Source organism: Carcharodon carcharias, chromosome 1 (assembly GCF_017639515.1).
Source record: "Carcharodon carcharias isolate sCarCar2 chromosome 1, sCarCar2.pri, whole genome shotgun sequence".
Lineage (NCBI taxonomy): Eukaryota > Metazoa > Chordata > Chondrichthyes > Lamniformes > Lamnidae > Carcharodon > Carcharodon carcharias.
The window spans coordinates 108,915,033-108,935,175 of NC_054467.1; the positions used below are offsets into that span (position 1 = coordinate 108,915,033).

Here is a 20,143-nt window from a genome sequence, read left to right on the forward strand (position 1 = left end):
CCTGCCCTGGATCAAGTTTTAATTAAAAACGTGGTGACCGCCTGGCCGAGGGGCCCATGCACTGAATGTGGAATCGCACAGGCCACGTAAAATCTCAGTGAATTGTTTTCATAATTCACCTAATTGCCCCTTTGATTGTCAGCAGGAGCGCTTCCAAGATCCACGCACGCTCACCGCCCGTAATATTGTGCAACAGTGCAATGATGTCAGGACGACCCCCAACGTCCTCTTGCGTGATTTTACGTGAGATTGGGGCCGCAGCGTGCCTGCTCCAACTGTTAAATTCAGGCTCTACCTGACCTGACCAACACCCGATCCGACCGACTAACCCCCAACCCGCCGCAGCTAACCCCTGACACGGCCCGACTAAGAGCCAACCTGGCTGTCTAACCCCTGATCCAACCTGACTACCTCCCAACCCAACTATTCACCTCATCCACCTACCATGTCACCCACCCATCTCACAAAACTACCTACCCACCTACCCATCCTACCCACCTATTTACTTCATCACCCTACCCACCTAAACCAGTATACTCATGTAACCCCTACATTTCCACCCACTTACTCAGTAACCCACCCACCCAGTCACTCATTGACCTATTCACCCATTCATCCAGTCACCCATTCACTCCTCCATTCACTAGCCTTCAGAGACTGGACCTTTAAACTTACCATTTGGCAGCTGGTGGCATAAAAAAGGGGTGTGTCCTGTCTTCCCCTGACTCTACTGCATTCCAGCAGAATTCCCTGAGGGATGCTGCAATTCTTTGACAACCAGGTTCAGAAAGATACCAGAAGAAATGCATAGCAGTGTCAAGTTCAAGTTGGAGGAATCTTCAGTCACAACGGCAATTCGCTCCTCATTGCTATCATCACTTATTACCCAGCAGCCAGCCTTTCATTCGTGGTGGTGACTCAAATGATATAGAATAGAAGCATCACGACATCACCAAGAAATAGGTACACATGATTTACTGAATACAGCCACACATCACCAGGACATTGAAGGAGCGAGCGGAATCCCTCTCAGTTTCAGTATCGGACAGAGTTGACATTTCACACCACAAAGTGGTGTCTTGCAGTTTTTAGCACCTTGCACCACAGGGAAGCCTGCAATACTAGAGGAGCTGCATTCTCGCTCTGCCAACTTGTCTGTGGCAAAAGAGAAAGAAATATATTCAGCAGTCTTTGAATAGAGGGCATCAGTGACCTCCCTTACGCAACAGTGGATGGCAGGCTGCGAAATGTTGAAAAGATCTGAAGCTCCAGCCTGGAAGGATCCAGATAAAAAAAGTTCACCACCACAGTCACCTTTAAAACCACTGGCAATGCTGTCCTTGCTCCGAGGTTCAAGTTGTTGCAGATTTCAGTGAGGACATCCTTAGTGAAGCACAGATGTTTAACACATTGTTTTCCCTGAGATTCTGGTGGAATAATTGCTTCGTAAACATCCAGGCTGTACATAGCCTTCTGCTGACAGCCTTTGTCCCCCTTGTCCCCCTCCTCCTTCTTCTTACAAATTGCCCTGCTCTGCTTGACCTCTTCTCATTTCCCCATTGTTCTACATTTCAAGGAAATGCCTATCACTGTACCCATGTCTTGGAGCAACTGGCTTTTGCTGAAGCCATGAAGGCAACCAAAAAGTCCTTTAGCACCTGCGACACCTTCAATGTGAACTTTTGCAACTTGACATAATCATAGAAAGCACCAAAAGATTTAACTATTATAGACCAGCCAGAATCAACCAACCTGCAACTATACTTTTTATAGTTGATGATCTCTTATAAAACTGGTAGTGGTGATGGTGGGTGCGGGGAGTTGTGGAGATCCCTTCCTGCTGCTTAATAAGTGTTCAGTTGTTCCAGGTTGAGAAAGAGCATTGATTGGAGCATTAAGCTCAAAAATAGTGCGCATTGCATACGGATTGATGTATGGTTTGCTTGCACTGCATACTGCCAGCAGTATGGTGATGTCCCTTGAGCTGGCAGTGATTGAGATGCCAGTGAACGTCTGATGGGCTTGAGGGTGTAAGTTTAGAGTGATGAGATATTTGCCATACCTTGGCTGCATGGATGAGATCATTCATCTTCTATCTGCATTTGATGGCCAATCTCTTCTGTGCAGCATTGGCACTGATCACCACTGCCACTGCCTCCTAAGCCTGGTTGGTCACCCTGCTGCCCATCCTGCGCCAGAATGGGGATAGAGGACATCGCGGCTGGCCTCCACGGCATCCAAAAGGTATTTTAGTAACACATCACTAAACCTGGGGGCTGCAGTCTTTTTGCCTTTTGGGGACATCTTCCCTGCAGTAATTGTGCACGCACTGCTAGCTGGAAGCACTGAGATGTTTGTGCACAGCTGGACTTTAAATATGGTGCCTGGCATGATGAAACAACAAGGTGAAGGCATGATGGGTGAATGAGAGCCCACCTGCCATCTAAACGGCGTATTTCCTGGGAATGCATAGCTAATGCGGTGGGTTTGGGACGATATGATGTGAAAACGTTGTTTAACCTGCCCACTACTGCACTTAGTGCAAATCTGGGATGATTCCACTCAGAGACTTCACTTCTAAAGTTGTTTACTGTAAAGCACCTTGCAAAAGGTTCCTTGTTTTGATACTAATTTTTATTCAAACCAGGGCTTTCTTACTGGACCTGTTTAATATGTGAGGAAATTATCGGAACTGAGTTGTGCCTAAGGGAAGTGAATGATTTCAAATATTTGAAAAATTCCACTATTTTCCAAAGTGGAAAATCTTTGAATTCTATTTTGAAGGCATTAGCCTCTAATGTTATGGGTCTTGCCCTGGAAAATAATTGAATAACCCCAAGATCATCTACGAAATCCCAAGTTGCTGCAAATCCACTGTTAAAAAGTTTCAATCTGTCCCATTGTTAACATTGAGCCAGGTTCCCTTATTGTTTCTTATCAGAATAGAAAATTCCCAGGAGCCAAATCTTTGAAGTTATATATTTTGCAGTAAACTTTTCTGCTCCAGGCAAGAGTACACTATAGAACTGAACATTTGTCCATTCCATCAAGCACTCTGAAAAGTTTTTCCCACTGTACTTGTGTGACTTATTCCAGTTCAAGTATGACCTCTCCCATGATGTCTCTTAATAAAATTATCTAATATTATCTTATCAAATTAATGTTAGTTTCTGATAAGCACTACTAAAGAACTGTTCATTTCTCATCAGGCGTTTTACTCTGTTAGTCTGGTGTGGGTTCAAAGTGCTACCAATGCAGCACACAGACTTACTGAAAGCCAGCAATTTGGATATGTGTCTTCAGGGGCTTTCTAATTGGAGATGAGAAAATCAATGGCAGACCAGGTAGTGGGAGATTGGAGCTGGAGATGAAAGAGGATCAGATACACAATTAGAGAGAGAGTAAGGAATAGAGATGGTAGAGTAAAATAATAGTATGATGTTCAGGGAGTTTATTGTTTAGAGGGTAATAGATACTGTCACCTTTTCCCCAAAACATGGCCATCTGAGTTCCCAACTAAAAATTTCAATTACTGGAAAAAAAGGGAAAAAAATCATTGATGCTAGGTTTCACAGCTTTAATAGGATGCTGCATTGGAACCAGGGACTTAATTCGCTTGAGAAAAACAGACAATGGCGCCAATTCATCCTGGATTTCAGCAGGTAAGCAATCCATTCAAACATCTAAGCCTACAAGAAAAGCATGTGATCAGAGAGGCTCTCAGTGAGCCCTGTGTGATTAACTGCTGAAGATTATGTTGGACTATTGACTGAAAAATATAATGGAAACACTTGGGGAGACTGAGCCTAATAAATATAACAATTCATCACATTTTTTTTTGGTTACAGTTGCCTATATGAAGTTTTTTTTTTTGTTAGCTCTTAGATTACATGTTAATTGAGAAGATAAATTTTCCTGAACTCCTCTTCCATTGCCAAGTCTTGCTTGATGGAAGCTAGTGCTGGATGTTCAGGCATGAAGGTCAGTGTGTCGAGCTACAAGGCTCTTGATTTTCTCTAATCAAAATGAATTATAATTTGTTAGAAAATGGTCTGAAGTGTTATGTTTTCTAGGTCAGTTATTCAACACAATTATATTGATGCAAAATAACTTTGGCTTTGTATCAATGTATATAATGCAATATAACTAGGGAATAAGGTTGCCAGAATTATATTCTGCCAAGTGGGGTGAGACCATCTGAAACAGATAGTTTCAAATTGCTTCAGTTTTGCACCAACTGCAGTAATGGTAACTATTTTTAGAGGCAGTTTTAAAAAGCTGACAGGTGCTGATTTAGACAGCGTAGGAACCATTTCAAAATGAAAAATGCTGGAAACACTCAGGAGGTTGGGCAGCATCTGTGGAGAATGAAACAGAGTAAATGTTTTAGGTCAATGACACCATCAAAATTGGAAGAAGATAGAGATGAACAGTTTTTAAACAAGTATGGAGCCCAAGAAAAGACACGTGTTTGGAGGGGTTGGCTAGGGGCTGGTGTGATAGGGAAAGAACAAAAGGGTGATAGGTTGGGGGGGTAAGAGTGATTAAAGGCCAAAGATAATGATACCGTAATGCAAAACACAATGCAACAAGTACAGAAATAAAACCTGCGTCCAGCTTGTGTAAATTGTTATTGAACTGTTTCAACCTTGTTAATGTAAACAAAAAGCCTACTTCACATTGATGGCTTGGCATAGTGAAATATCTCACCAGCATTTGGATGCCATTGACTAAAACTTTGTACATGCATCCAAGCACAACATGTATAGATTTCCACTTTGACTGGAAAGCGATGCAGAGCCAGCATACAAGTCACCATTGACTTCAAGCCACTTAAAACAAGTACAAACTTCAAATTTGAACTAGGTCGTAAAAGACTGAGTAGATATCTGTATTCATTTAGGACTAATCACGTTTCATATCACTGGTAGAGTAAGAGTAATTAGATCAAAAATTTTTGCTTGATAATCTAGCAGCATAGTTATTGGTTTAAAACTGCAAAATTAATGATACTTACAAATGTTTTGGATGTCCATTTATAGTTCTTACTTGTTGTTGGCTCTAGAAAGTGAAAAATATGGTCAAAAAACACAAACATGTTGAATGATTTGATTAGCAATTACTGTAATATTTCGTGAACAATCTCATAATCAAGTACAAAAATTACTTGCTATATCCTGTCCTACATATTGTGACATTGTATACTTTGGGAATGACATTATTGCAATGCAACTTCTTATATTCTGCTCAGTAGCACATGTACTAGAATGCTGTCAGTTCATTACAGGTAATCTAACTTACATTTATTCTATTTCTATTGTGTAAATCTATTGAAATGATTAACTTTTTTTCATGTCTGTATGAATGCAGGAATATACAATCGTAGCTACAGATTATTGTAATGGCCCTTCTACCAATCAGAAACAGACGTCACAGTCCCCATAGCTCAACTGCATCCCAAAAACTTTGACCAATCATGCATTGCCGATCACTGGCATTTCAAGCTGTTCTTCCAGCTAACCACCTCCTAGGACCAGGGACGAGCTGCAAGTATTTTTGGAATAAAAACAGAAAATGCTGGAAAAACTCAGCAGGTCTAACAGCACCTATGGAGAGAAAAACAGAGTTTATACTGTTAAAGGTGGGGTGGAGCAGGTGAAGCTGGATAGAAGTGATAGGTGGGTAAAGACGATGCTAATAGTGGCATGAAGGTAAGAAAGCAGAATCTAAAAAAAGTAGGACAAGGGTAAGCACTCTGAAAAGAATAACATGAACAAGTAACAGAAGGCCCTTGTGAGGGTGGTGTGAGAGGAGGGGATGGTGGTGGGGAAAAAAGATTGAAAATAGGATAAAAGGTGGTGATCAAACAATGAATAAATAAATAAAAATGTTAGATTCGGAAGGCTGTAAAGTGTCTAATCGGAAGATGAGGTGCTGTTCCTCCAGTTTGCGTTGAGCTTCACTGGAATGTTGCAGCAGGCCAAGGACGGACATGTGGGCATGAGAGCAAGGCAGGGTGTTGAAATGGCAAGCGACAGGAAGGTATGGGCCATGCTTGTGGACAGACCGAAGGTGTTCTGCAAAGTGGTCACCCAGTCTGCATTTGGTCTCTCCAATGTAGAGGAGCCCACCTTGGGAGCAGTGAATGCAGTAGACCAGATTGAAAGAGGTGCGAGTGAAGCGCTGCTTCATCTGAAAGGAGTTTTTGGGCCCTTGGTTGGTGAGGAGGGGGGAAGTAAAGGGGAAGGTGTTGCACTTTCTGCAGTTGCATGGGAAGGTGCCTTGGGAGGGGGATGAGATGTTGGGGGTGATGGAGGAGTGGACCAGGGTGTCCCAGAGGGAATGGTCCCTACGGAATGCGACAGGAGGGGGTGAAGAGAAGATTTATTTGGTGAAGGCATCATGCTGGAGTTGGTGGAAATGGAGGAGGGTTTTTAGAATGTAGTTTTGGACAGTATTTTTGGAATGTAGGGCTGAATTTTAGAAGGGGCTGTATTACTTGCCCTAGTTATAAAACCAACTGTCTCCAATAACACACTGGCAGTGGCCTTAATGAGCAGAGAGTGGAACTTCCACCCCTCGGTGGGAGGAAGCCCCACCCTCGAGAGCTGTCAGCCAATCTGATTGGCTGGCAATTCTAGCAGTCCCAGAACTCAATAGTCCTGGGTTTTTAGGGCAGGAAGGGATCGGGCACCCTAGGGAGAGGGGGCAAGGGGTGGGGAGAAGATTTGGAGGCACAAAGAGGGATAATATCTTTGTGTGGCGGTGGGAGTTGCCCCCGATGTACATAGGGCAGCCCTCAAAAGATGTATCCCCTTCCTTCCCACTTTTTCACCCCAGAAGGTGAAAAAACAGACTCTCCACTCTAGCCCACCTGCCCATGCCAATCACATTATGGCATGGCAGCATAACATTTGGGTTAATTGGCATGTTTACATGCTCAATTGCCTATTAATGATTTTTTTTCAAAATAGCAGATAGGCTGCTGTTTTCAGCCCCCGCTCGCCTACTGTATTATGGGGACCGGGTCGGGGTGGGTGGGAAGATAGTGGGCTAGCCACCCATTGTATTTTACATGCCTCCCCTCTGAAAACATGACTGGTGGGACGGGGTGGATGGGTGGAGTAGGGGGCATAAAATCCAACCCATAGTTTCTGATTGGTTGAGTCACAAGAACAGTTAGTCACATACTCTCAAAAAAGGTTCAGTGACATACGATCACTGATTTCCTTGTTACTAAAACCTAAACAGGGGCAGAACTTTTCAGTCAGTGTGTGGGGGCGGGCCCAACAAGTAAAATGACGCGCAATGACATCAGGTGTGCGTCCCGAAATCATCACGCTGAGTTGTGATTTTTCATTCAGCGGGCACACGCCGGAATCGGCTGCAGTCCATCGATATGTAAACAATCTATTAAGGACATTAAGGATCTAATTAAGGTTATTGTAATCACTGCCCGTCCAACCTTAAGATTGTCAGGCAGGCAAAAAGGCCAAGCGGCCTTTGCATTTTTTAGGAAACCTCATCCACAAGTGGGATGAGGTTTCCTAAAGCTTTTATTAAATGAATTAATTTTTTTTCATATAAATAAAAACATGTCCCATCTCATGTGACACAGTCGAATGTTTAAATAAATTTATAAACCTTTTATTGAATAATTTCAGAAGCCCCTCAATCTCCCTGAGGCAGCTCTGTGCTTCAGGGAGATTGAGGCGCTCTTTCGCATGCACACGTGAAAAAATGCTGGGCCCGACTCTCTCTCTTCCTCCCGCCTGCACAGGTAGTGCTGAGCGCTACTGGTTGTGTCTTACACTGCACAGGCCTTAATTGGCCCACCTGCGTAAAATGGCGGTGGGGAGCTGATCGTGGGTGGTGATCAGCTTCGCGATCACCCCTGCCTGCTCCCGCCGAGCCCACCAGCCATATGAAAAATTTTGCCTCAGGTTTTCAGAAGTTCTAATCTACTGTATAATGTTGCTAGATGTATCCAAAGAGGATTTTTTGTGCTTCCATTTAAAAGTCGGCTGAGCTTGTCAGAACAAACTTCCAATTGTTATTCATTTAGTTATGCATATTTTTATTTAGAATGAACCTAACTATTTAATTATCATTAGTAGATGGTATTTCCTTCTGGCTATAACACTTCATTCCACAATGATTACACAATGTGAACTCGTTCGATGAAATTAGATATGGAGGGACATGTAAAGCTTCTTATGGATCGCTAAAACTGTGTTATAATAAGAATTGCTACATTAGTATTCACTAAGTTAGAAACAAAACAGGATTTGCGAAAAAAATGCTCATATTAGTGAATTCCTTAACTGTAGCTGAATTCTGATGTATGATTTAAATACTTATTATTGGAATCATTGGACTTATTTTTTTTTGCCATTCCAAATGTGATTGGTTGTAATACAATCCATTCACCGGCTGCAAGCGTCTTTTATCTATAGAACTAGAAATCTATCTTGTCAAATCAAAAATGCTTGTTGGTCCATGATATAACAGATCAGTAATTGAGACAGCACAAAACACTTGGTAAAAAAATAAGCAATAATAAAATTAAAATACAAAATTAAATCAAATAGAATTATTGTAAAACTGTACTACATTTTGGAATTCAGAAGGGAGGTGTAAAGAGGAAGCCTTGACCCTCAGTTCTTGCAAACTCCTGTCTTATCACCATCCTTTCTTTCCTTTTCAATGTCCATGAACATGTTAGCATCTCCCGAATTCATGCCCATCTTTCTCTGAACTCCATGTTTGAATCCCTCCAATCAGGTCTCTGCCCCTAGTTTTGACGGTGTGACATTCCAGGTTCTCTCAGAACTAGTCAGGCAATGACAATCCACAATGGAATTTTCCAGGGTATGGTCACTGCACCTTATCAGCCATCTTTTGCTCAGTGTTTTTGCATGTATTTCTTTTAAAAAAACCACAGGTTTTCCTTAAAATTTCAAATTGCCTGTGAGTTCTTGGTACCATTAGTCCATTGCCATAGGGGAGAATTTTCTCCCTGTCAGGGCGGCTGAGTGGGAGCGGGAGTGGGTGCAGGCAGGCACGCAGCTGATTGCTACCCGTGATCGGCTACGCACCGCCATTCTTTGTGGGCAGGCTAATTAAGGTACGCCCAGCGTGACGTGCACCCGGAAGTGCTCAATGCTCCCTGTGCGGGTAGGGAGAGCAGACTGAGTCGGAGCCTGTGCTCTTTCACACGCATGCACGTGTAGGAGTGCATAAATTTCCCTGAGGCACACAGCTGCCTCAGGGAGATTAGTTTGATTTTCAAAAGTTTTAATAAAGAGAGAATGTTTTTTTAAGGCATGTCTCCTCATATGACAGTGTCACATGAGCTGGGACATGTCAATGAACTTTAATTTAAAAATTTATTTAATTTATAAACCCTTCATGAAACCTCATCCCGCCCGTGGATGAGGTTTCATGATAAATGCGAAAGCTGCCTGGGCTCTTCGCCTGCCTGTCAACCAAGGTTGGATGGGCAGCTATGTTAATAACTTTAATTAGTTTTTAAATGGCCTTAATAGTCTTTTCACAGTGTGGTGGGTGCACAGTCGACTCCACTGCGGGCCTGCAGAACTGCAGATCTGAATGATGCACAGTGACGTCGGGGCGCATGCCTGACGTCACCGTGTGTCATTTCATGCATTGGTGAGTGGGGCCCACCCCTGAATGTTGACCTGAAGATTCTAGCCATAAACTTGAGGTCATCCAAAAATCTACTGCCACAATCCTAACTCACACCAAATTCCATTCACCCATCACCCCTTTGCCCACTGACCTATACTGGCTACAGATTAAACAACATCTCAAGTTTAATATTTCCAAATCTCTCCATGGCCTCACCCTTCTCTTGCTCTGTAACTCTTTCCAGCCTCATGGTGCTCCAAGATATCTAAGCTTCTCTAATTCTGGACTCTTGAGCATTGCTGATTTTAATTGCTCCATCATTGGCTGTGCTTTCAGCTGCGGGGCCCTAAGCTTAGGAATTCCCTCCTTACACTTCTCACCCTCACTTTCTTCCTTTAAGACACTCCTTAAATCTACCTCTTTGACCAAGCTTTTAGTCATCTAACCTAATACCTTCTGATGTGGCTCTGTGTTATATTTTGTTTTATAATGCTGCTGTAAAATCTTGGGAGGTTTTATTACATTAAAGGTTGAAGTGAAAAGAGTAGTACTGCACCTTGCAAATTCTGACCTTCTAGAACTACTCATCTTCAAACCTGACACTACCTGTGGCTAAAGCAGTGGAAGTTCAAAAACATCACTTTCATCTCTAAAAAAAAATCTTTTATGGCCTTTAATTGCTTAGCAATATCTATTTAGATTAATTATTTGTGACCACATTGCAGTTTTTGATAACTCTTGAATAGCTAGGATCTTGGCAATCATAGCAATTGAAACAGAATTAACCGCATTGTTGCAAATACAATTCAAAACTGTCGTGTTTATTGATTGCCCGGCCATCGCAGCTGATGTGAGATTATTATGGCCTCTATGCTTGGCATGTCCATCTTGGAGGGTGTTTATGTTTGTTCTTTAGTCCTTCCACTTTATTCACAAGATCCATCCAAGACAGCATTGATAATGTTGAAGTGGTGTTGACATCTCATCGGACAATCAGACTTAAGATTTCCCAAACAGGTGTTCTACTCTGACCTATGCCAGGCAGCCTGTTCACATGGGAGCTAAAGGAAACATTTCAAAGGCAATCTCAAAGTCTCTATGAAGGTCAGCAATATTACTGTCAACAGATGGGAAGCAAATGCTGAATCGCGACCACAATGGTGACTCATCATTGAAAATGGTGTCAGGGCCTTCCAATCAATGGCAGCAGCCACAGACAGGTAATAGTGAGAGAGATGAAAAGAGAAGGAATTGGCTCGACCTATCAATCTACCACCATCTCTACCAGCTGACAACCAATGTCCTCACTGTGAGGGAGCCTGTAAGGCCAAGATAGTTGTGGGGGATTGACTGAGAGCCAATCAGGAAGGAGAAGACTAACTGAGGTTTGTGGGGAAGGGGAGAAAAAGCCATATGTGAGGAGGAAGGTGAAAGATCATGGCTTAGGATGGGGGAGGTGGCTGCGAACATGACATGGAATGACCAGTGCTGGAGGTGGGGTGGGTTTGGGGGGGGTGCATGCACCAGTGGGTGGTTGATTGAGAGATGCTGCTGAGGTCTGTGGCAGACCCCTGGAAAGAGCCACTGCATAGATAGTGAGGGTCATGGTAACCTTGATTGCAATAGGCAGGACCTGAGAATCAGTTGAACATATGGCTTTTTCTCCCCTTCCCCACGAACCCCAGTTAGTCTTCTCCCTCCTGATTGGCTCTCAGTCAATCCCCCACAACTATCTTAGCTTACAGGGTCCCTCACATTGAGAACATTGGTTGTCAGCTGATAGAGATGGTGGAGGATTGATGGGTCCAGCCTCTTCCTCTACCTCTACCAGCACTGCTGTCTCTAACCATTCCTTTTGAAGTTCAGAGCCTTTTCCTGCACTGTCTCCCAGTTATGCCAAGAAAACTTCTTTGGAGATGGTACCCGTTTTGCTTAAGGTAATATCTCCTCCTCTTTCTCCTTCCTGCTGCTCTTTTTGGTGGCTCTGCTACCTCTTGCCTTGGTACCCTGACTCTGACCGCACTTACCTGGGAGTTGGAGAGGCAGTGGACCTGCAAGGAAGCAACCCAGAGTGGGAGAGTATAAATCAAGACTGAGGCTTGAGGTCTACACCAATTTCCTGGGAGTGAGAAAGGCAGCTGACCTGTGAGGAAACAACCCGCAGTGGGAGAGTATAAATCAGGACCAAGGCTTGAGGCCTATACCACTTACCTGAGAGTCAGAGAAGCAGCCTGACCAGTCAGCTACTTGGAACCAGCCCACGCTGAGTTCGAAAGCAAAGTGAGAAAAAAATAAATAGTGACATCACAGCAAAGCTGTAAGTTCATTGGCAGAGACTGCTAAGGAACTGGTAAGAGACTGTCTTTAAATTGCTGTAAATTAGAAAAGTGCATTATTTTTAATGAGGTAGCTATACTTGGATTTAAGTGAGAAACACCAGGAATAGGGGAAAGTCAGGGACAGTATAATAAAGTAATGTAAATAAACCAAAGTAAAATAAAGTTATGACAGGGCAGCTTGGTTGAGTGGAATGTGTGTCCTGTAATATGTGGGAAGTCATGGACACTACCGGTGTCCTAGACAACCACATGCAAAGGAAGTGTTGCCAGCTGCAGAACCTTGTGCTCTGGGTTTTAGAGCTTCAGTGGCAGCTGTAGTCACTGTGGCATACCCACGAGGCTGAGAGCTACGTGGATAGCACCTTCAGCTAGGTGGTCACACCGCAGCTTAGGAGCCTGGGGACAGAAAGGGAATGGGTGACTGTCAGGCAGTCCCAGAGAACTAGGCAGATAGTACAGGAGTACCCTGGGGTCTCGCTCACAAATTGGTTTTCCATTTTGGAAGCTGGTGAGTGTGCTGCTTCCTCAGAGGATTGCAGTCAGAGCCAAGTTTGTGGAACCATGATCGGCTCAGTTGTACAACAGAGGAGGAAGAAGAAATAAAGAGCCATAGTGATAGGGGATTCATTAGTTAGGGGAACAGACAGGTGTTTCTGTAGCCATAGATGAGGCTCCAGGATGGTATGTTGCCTCCCTGGTGCCAGGGTCAAGGTTGCCACTGAGCAGCTGCAGGACATTCTTCTGGGGGAGGGTGACCAGCCAGAGGTCATGGTCCACATTGATATCAATGATTTAGGTAGGAAGGGGGATGTGTTCCTGTGATTGGAATTTAGGGAGCTAGGTAGAAAATTAGCAAGCAGGACCTTAAATGTAATAATCTCCAGATTACTTCCAGTGCCACGTGCGAGTACAGAAATAGGAGGATAAGGCAGGTGGATGCATGGCTGGAAAGATGGCGCAGGAGGGAGAGCTTGAGATTCCTGGGACACTGGGACTGGCACTGGGGAAGATGGCACCTGTACAAGCCGGATGGGTTGTACCTGAACAGAGCTGGGACGGAGTTGCTTGCGGGGCATTTTGCTTGTGCCGTTGCAGGGGCTTTAAACTAACTTGGCAGGGGTGTGGGAACCAGGACAGAGCATTAGAGAGGAATACCAGGGTGCACAAAATACTGGGAGAGACAGATAGAACTAGTATAGAGAATAAAAAGTTAATAGGTGGGGTCAGAGTAAGCGAGAAAGTCATGAAACCTAAATCAGGATTACTGTATATGCATGTGAATGCACGGAGTATAGTAAATACGATTGGGGAGTTACAAGTGCAGATGTGGAAATATGATGATGTGGTGATAACAGACCGGGTTCAAGGAAGGGGAGTACTGGGTGTTAAATATTCCCGGGTATAAGGTGTTCAGAAGAGACAGGAAAGGAGGGGGGGTGGCAGTATTGGTTAAGGAAAGCATTGTAGTGCTGGAGAAAGACAATATTCCAGAGGGTTCAAGGACAGAATCAATTTGACTAGTGCTAAGGAACAAAAAGGGTGCAATTAAATTGCTCATTGATGTCTATAGACCACCAACTAGTGGGAAGGATGAAGAGGAACAAATCTGCAAGGAACTTACAGGGAGATGCAAGCATTATAGGGTAGCTATAACAGGAGACTTTAATTACTGGAATGTAGACTGGAACAGTGGTAGTGTAAAGGGTGTAGAGGGGCAAGAGTTCCTAGATTATGTTCAGGGGAATTCTCTACAGCAGAATGTGTCCAGTCCAACAAGAAAAAATGCACTGTTGGACCTGGTTCTTGGAAAAGAGGTGGGCCAAGTAGATCAAGGGCAGAATTTTTAGCTCAATGTGTGGGCGCATGCCTGGCCTGCTTGAGTGTAAAATAGTGCGAGATGACGTGCAGCGAGCAGCCAACATCATCCCTGCTCTCACATGATATTTCAGTTAGCAGGCATGCACAAAAGTTGGAAGTGCGCCCACTGACAATTAAGAGGGCAGTTAAGCCCATTGAAGTTCCGATTGTCCCTGGTTTTTCTTGGTCCATCCAACCTTACAGTTGGCAGACGAGCAAATCTTTCAGGCGGACTTTGCATTTTTGATGAAACCTCATCCAAGGGCGGGATGAGGTTTCCGTTATTAAATAAAACAAAATAAAAATGTATGGACAGAATTTTCATCACCTATACATTCAGGTAACCAATTCTGATTTGTGGATGTTTTTTTTAGGATGTTAAAATCTTCACCTGTTGCTTTTAAATTCTTCAGCTGCTTGAGACAGCTCTCTGCCTTCAGGGGGCTTTCATTCCACGCTCCCCTACACCCGCGCTTACATCAGCGCCAGCCCTCCTCCCGCCTCCCTCCTGACAGCGCTGAGCATTTCAGCACACATTTTATGCTGGCTGGCTGTTAATTGGCCAGCCAGTGTGAACTCACAGTCGGGGGCCGATCAGGGGCAGTGGTCCATTCCCAGCCACTCCCGGGCCCTCCGATCGCGCCTGGACACCATCTTAAAAATCCTGCCCCAAATGTCAGTGGGGAACATTTAGGAGACAGCGATCATTGTATCATAAGGTTAAGGTTTAGGAGGATTGTAGAAAAGGGTAACGTGCAACCCAGAGTAAGAATAATTAAATGGGGGAGACCCGACTTCAATGGGGCAAGAATGGAACTGCGCTGGATAGACAGGAACCAAAGGTTGGTGGGAAAAACTGTAGCTAAACGATGGGCTATTTTTAAAGAGAAATGGTTCCTGCACAGGCAAGGTATATTCCCTCAAAAGGGAAAGGTGGGGCCAACAAATCCAGAGCTTCCTGGATAGGAGATAGAAATTAAGATAAAGAAGAAAAAGTGTGCTTATGACGGACGTCACGTGGAAAATACAACTGAGAACCAAGCAGATTACAGAAGGTTCAGAGGGGAGGTGAAAAAGCAAATAAGAGAAGCAAAGAGGGATTATGAAAAAAGACTGGCAGCCAACACAAAGGGGGAATCTCAGGGGGCAAAGTTTTTATCTCGGCGGGTGGGCACGTGCTTGACTGACACGCTTGAGCGTAAATTGACGTGTGTTGATCTCGGGTGAGCGTCCTGAAGTCAACGCGTAGTTACACGATACTTCAGTCGACGGGCATGCGTTGGAATCTGCAGCGCTCCAGCTGGCAATTAAAAGCCCTGTTAAGGCCTTTAATATCTTAATTAACTTACATTTTTCACTGCCCATCAATGGGCAGGTGAAAAGGCCAAGCGGCCTTTGCACTTTTTAGGAAACCTTATCCACGAGTGGGATGAGGTTTCCAAAAGTAAATAAAAATAAGATAAAAATTTTAAAATTTAATTAGTGACGTGTCCCTGCTCATGTGACAGAGTCACATGAGGGGACACATTTTATAACATTTTATGAGCCTTTATTTATTTTTCTGAAAACTCTTCATCTCCCTGAGGCAATACCGTGCCTCCGGGAGATTTGCAAGCATGCACTTGTGTGCATGTGCGAAGGTTGCGCTCGCACTCCTCTGTCGCCTGTACAGGCAGCACTGAGCACTGCCACTCACACTTCATGCTGGGCGGGCCTTAATTGGCCCACCAGCGTGAAATTGCAGTCCGGCACTGATCGCGTGCGGCGCTTGGCTTCCCAACTGCCCCTGCTGAGCGCACCCGACAAGGGCTAAATTCTGCCCAAAGTCTTCTATTGGCACATAAATAGTAAGAGGGTGGCAAAAAGAGGAGTAGGGCTGATTAAGGACCAAAAAGGGGATTTACACATGGAGACAGTGGGCATGGTTGAGGTGTTAAATAAATACTTTGCATCTGTCTTTACCAAGGAAGCAGATGTTATTGAGGCCACAGTGACAGAGGAGGGAACTGTGTCACTAGAAAGGTTCAAAATTGATAAGGAGGAAGTGTTGGATAATCTGTCTGTTCTTAAAGCTCACCAGGCACCAGGACCAGATAGAGTGCACCCAAGGATATTGAAGGAAGTAAGAGAGGAAACTGCATGGGGCACTGGCCATAATCTTTCAGTCTTCCCTAGACATAGGGGAGATGCCAGAGGACTGGAGAATTGCAAACATTACACCTTTGTTCAAAAAGGTTGTAAACACAAGCCAGTGTCAGACCAACAATTACAGACCAGTCAGTTTAACTTCAATGATGGGGAAGCTTCTAGAAACAATTATTCGGGATAGAATTAGTAATCACATGGAAAAATATGGGTTGATAAGGAAGAGCCAGCAATGGTTTCTGAAGGGAAAATCATGCTTAACTAAATTGCTGGAGTTTTTTGAAGAGTTAACAGAAAAGGTCAATGAGGGTAATGCTGTTGATGAGGTGTACATGGACTTTCAAAAGGCATTTGATCCAATTTTTTAAATTCATTCACGGCATGTGGGCTTCGCTGGCTGGGCCAGCATTTATTGCCCATCTCTTAGGTGCTCTTGAGAAGGTGGTGATGAGCTGCCTTCTTGAACCACTGCAGACCATGTGGTGTAGGTACACCCACTGTGCTGTTAGGAAGGGAGTTCCAGGATTTTGACCCAGCAACAGTGAAGGAATGGTGATATATTTCCAAGTCAGGATGGTGAGTGACTTGTAGGGGAACTTTCAGGTGATGGGTGTTCCAATCTATCTGCTGCTCTTGTCCTTCTAGATGGTAGTGGTTGTGGGTTTGGAAGGTGCTGTCTAAGGAGCCTTGGTGAATTCCTGCAGTGCATCTTGTAGATGGTACACACTGTTGCTATGGTGCGTCAGTGTTGGAGGGAATGAATGTTTGTGGATGTGGGCTGCTTTGTCCTGGACGGTTTGCAGCTTCTTCAGTGTTGTAGGAGCTGCACTCATCCAGGAAAGTGGGGAGTGTTCCATCACATACCTTGTGCCTTGTAGATGGTGGACAGGCTTTGGGGAGTCAGGAGGTGGGTTTCTCGTCACATGATTCCTAACCTCTGATCTGCTGTTGTAGCCACAGTATTTATATGACTAGTCCAGTTCAGTTTCTGATCAATGGTAACCCCCAGAATGTTGCTAGTGGGGTATTCAGTGATGGTAATGCCATTGAACATCAAGGGGTGATGGTTGGGTTCTCTCTTGTTGGAGATGATCATTGCCTGACTCTGTGTGGAGCGAATGTTACTTGCCACTTGTCAGCCCAAGCCTGGATATTGTCCAGGTCTTGCTGCTTTTGGACATGGACTGCTTCAGTATCTGAGGAGTTGCGAATGGTGCTGAACATTGTGCAATCATCAGTGAACATCCCCATTCTGACCTAATGATGGAGGGAAGGTCATTGATGAAGCAGCTGAAGATGGTTGGGCCTTGGACACTACCCTGAAGAACTCTTGCAGTGATGTCCTAGAGCTGAGATGACTGACATCCAACAACCACAACCATCTTTCTTTGTGCTAGGTATGACTCCAAACAGCAGAGAGTTTTCTCCCTGATTCCCACTGATTCCAGTTTTGATAGGGCTCATTTATGCCACACTCGGTCAAATGTGACCTTGACGTCAAGGGCAGTCATTCTTACCTCAGCTCGGGCGTTCAGCTCTTTTGTTCTTGTTTGAACCAAGGCTGTAACGAGGTCAGGAGCAGATTGACCCTGGCGGAACCCAAACTGCGTTTCAGTGAGCAGGTTATTACTAAGCAAGTGCCACTTGATAGCACTGTTGATGAACCCTTCCATTACTTTACTGATGATGGAGAATAGACTGATGGGGTGGTAATTGACCTGGTTGGATTTGTCCTGCTTTTTGTGTACAGGACATAGCTGGGCAATTTACCACATAGCCGGGTAGATGCCAGTGTTGCAGCTGTACTGGAACAGCTTGGCTAGGGGCACGGCAAGTTCTGGAGCATAAGTCTTCAGTACTATTGCTGGAATGTTGTCAGGGCCCATAGCCTTTGCAGTATCAGTGCCACAAAACAGACTTGTGAGAAAAGTTATTTTCATGGAATAAAAGGGACAGTAGCAACGTGCATACAAAATTGGCTGAATAATAGGAAACAGCGAGAAATGGTTAATGGATATTTTTCAGGCTGGAGGGAGGTTTGTAGTGGAGTTCCCCAGGGATTGGTATTGGGACCCTTGCTTTTCATGATATGTATTAATGATCTAGATTTTAGTGTGCAAGGAACAATTTCAAAGTTTGCGTATGATACGAAACTTGGGAGCATTGTAAACTGTGAGGAGGGCAATCTAGAACTTCAAAGGGACATAGACGAGTTGGTGGAGTGGGCAGGTTTGTGGTAGATGAAGTTCAATGAGGAGAAGTGTGAGGCAATGCATTTTGGTAGGAAGAACAAGGAGAGACAAATAAGATAAGGGGTAAAATTCTTAAGGGGATGCAGGGGCAGGTGGACCTAGGTGTAATATGTGCGTATATCATTGAAGGTGGCAGGATAGGTGGAGAGAACAGTTAATAAAGCATATAATATCCTGGGCTTTATCAATAGGGGCATAAAGTACAAGAGCAGGGAAGTTATGCTGAATTTATGTAAGACACTCGTTATACCTCAGCTGGAATATTGCGTACAGTTCTGGGTCCCACATTATAGGAAGGATGTGAATGCATTGGAGAGAGTGCAGAAGAGGTTTACAAGAATGGTTCCAAGGATGAGAAACTTCAATTACGAAGATAAGTTGGAGAGGCAGGGACTGTTCTCCTTGGAAAGGAGATGGCAAAGAGGAGATTTTATAGAGGTGTTCAAAATCATGAAGGAGCTGGATATAGTAGCTAGGGAGAAACTATTCTTGCTCATAAAATGATCAAGAATGAGAGGGCACAGATTTAAAGTGATTTGCAAAAGAAGCAATTGCAACGTGAAAAAAAAGCTTTTTCACATGAGTGGTTCAGGTCTAGAATGCACTGACTGGAAGTGTGGTGGAGGCAGGTTCAATCGAGGCATTCAAGAGAGCAATAGATGATTATTTGAAAAGAAACAATGTGCAAGGGTATGGGGAAAAGGCAGGAGATTGGTACTAAGTCATAATGCTCATTCGGAGAGCCCGTGCAGACACAATGGGCTGAGTAGCGTCTTTCTGTGCCGTGATAATTCTGTGATGCTGTGCTTCTGCTGCCCGTCCTCTTTCGGCCACATGTGACAAGATGCCACAGCCATTTGGCTTCCTTCCTTCCTAACACATACTTCACTCAGCGAGCCTGGTAGACTGTCCTGCTTTTGGCTGTCTCAAGCAAGGAATAATTCTAAGCAGCCACACTGATCTGTTCTTCCTCTTTCACAAACCCACCCCACACCCTTTCTTGTGGTCTGCCAACCTCTATCCCTAAAGTCAGCCTTCTGTGTTTATAATGTTACTTTGCAGAGCTCTGCACAAGGGAAATGCACATTTTATGAGGCCACCAGATGTGTTTATGATTCCACCATCAATTTGTGATTCCCTTACTACAGTTTAAGACATTTGAAGCAGTGAAAATTTTGTCTGTTTAAACTCATAACTATTTTCAAGTGGGCCAGCAGATTTCACGCCTGTGTGAAAGTAGAGAAAGTTCAGGGAAGATTGAATAGAGGTGTTCAAAATTATGAAGGCTTTTGATAGAGTAGATAAGGATACCCTATTTTCATTGGAGGCATGAAAGTTTGTAACTGGAGGACACAAATTTTTCATGGCCCACCCACTTTTCCCTATCAACGAAAATGATATCGGCTGGAAAGGAAGGCAAGACTTCAACACCTGATTCCTGTCTGCCATTTTTAAAGATCTCTGGAGTCTTCCAGACTCAGTGAAACTCCTGCCCTATCTTCCTGCATTTGCTTTAGATAAACTTTACACCCAAACTATATTGCATTAATGAAACCAATTCATATTGATGTAAATGTAAGTGCCCTCTAAATGTCAACAAGGTCCAGCACAATGTAATTTTCTACAGAGAAACACTGAAGATTAAATATTTTCTATTTGCTGGGTCACTTAATAAAAGCTTTAGTCTTAGATTGGGTTAAGCCCACTTACTTAGAGAGAGCTGTGATCAACCATCTCTAGCCATAGAAAGGTTGAATGAATGATCAGGTGATAATTTGGGTTTATAAAAGATGTAGGTGAGAGATTGATGCTAAATGAATGACTTCGCAGGTTAAGTATGAAAAACATTTCTTGAAAAGAATCAGAAGATGAGAATGACAGTTTGCTGCAGGAAGTGAT

General features: G+C 43.9%; 1 protein-coding gene across 2 annotated transcripts in view; it reads right to left on the minus strand.

Annotated features, from left to right (window-relative positions):
* Window positions 1–20,143, minus strand: part of LOC121282619 (cytokine-dependent hematopoietic cell linker) — a 143,896-nt gene that overhangs the window by 67,420 nt on the left and 56,333 nt on the right. For both annotated transcript variants that reach the window (XM_041196404.1, XM_041196413.1), the window contains exon 4: window positions 5,018–5,061. In XM_041196404.1, the coding sequence (XP_041052338.1) occupies window positions 5,018–5,061 (44 nt within the window). The remainder of the gene's footprint in view (window positions 1–5,017; window positions 5,062–20,143) is intronic.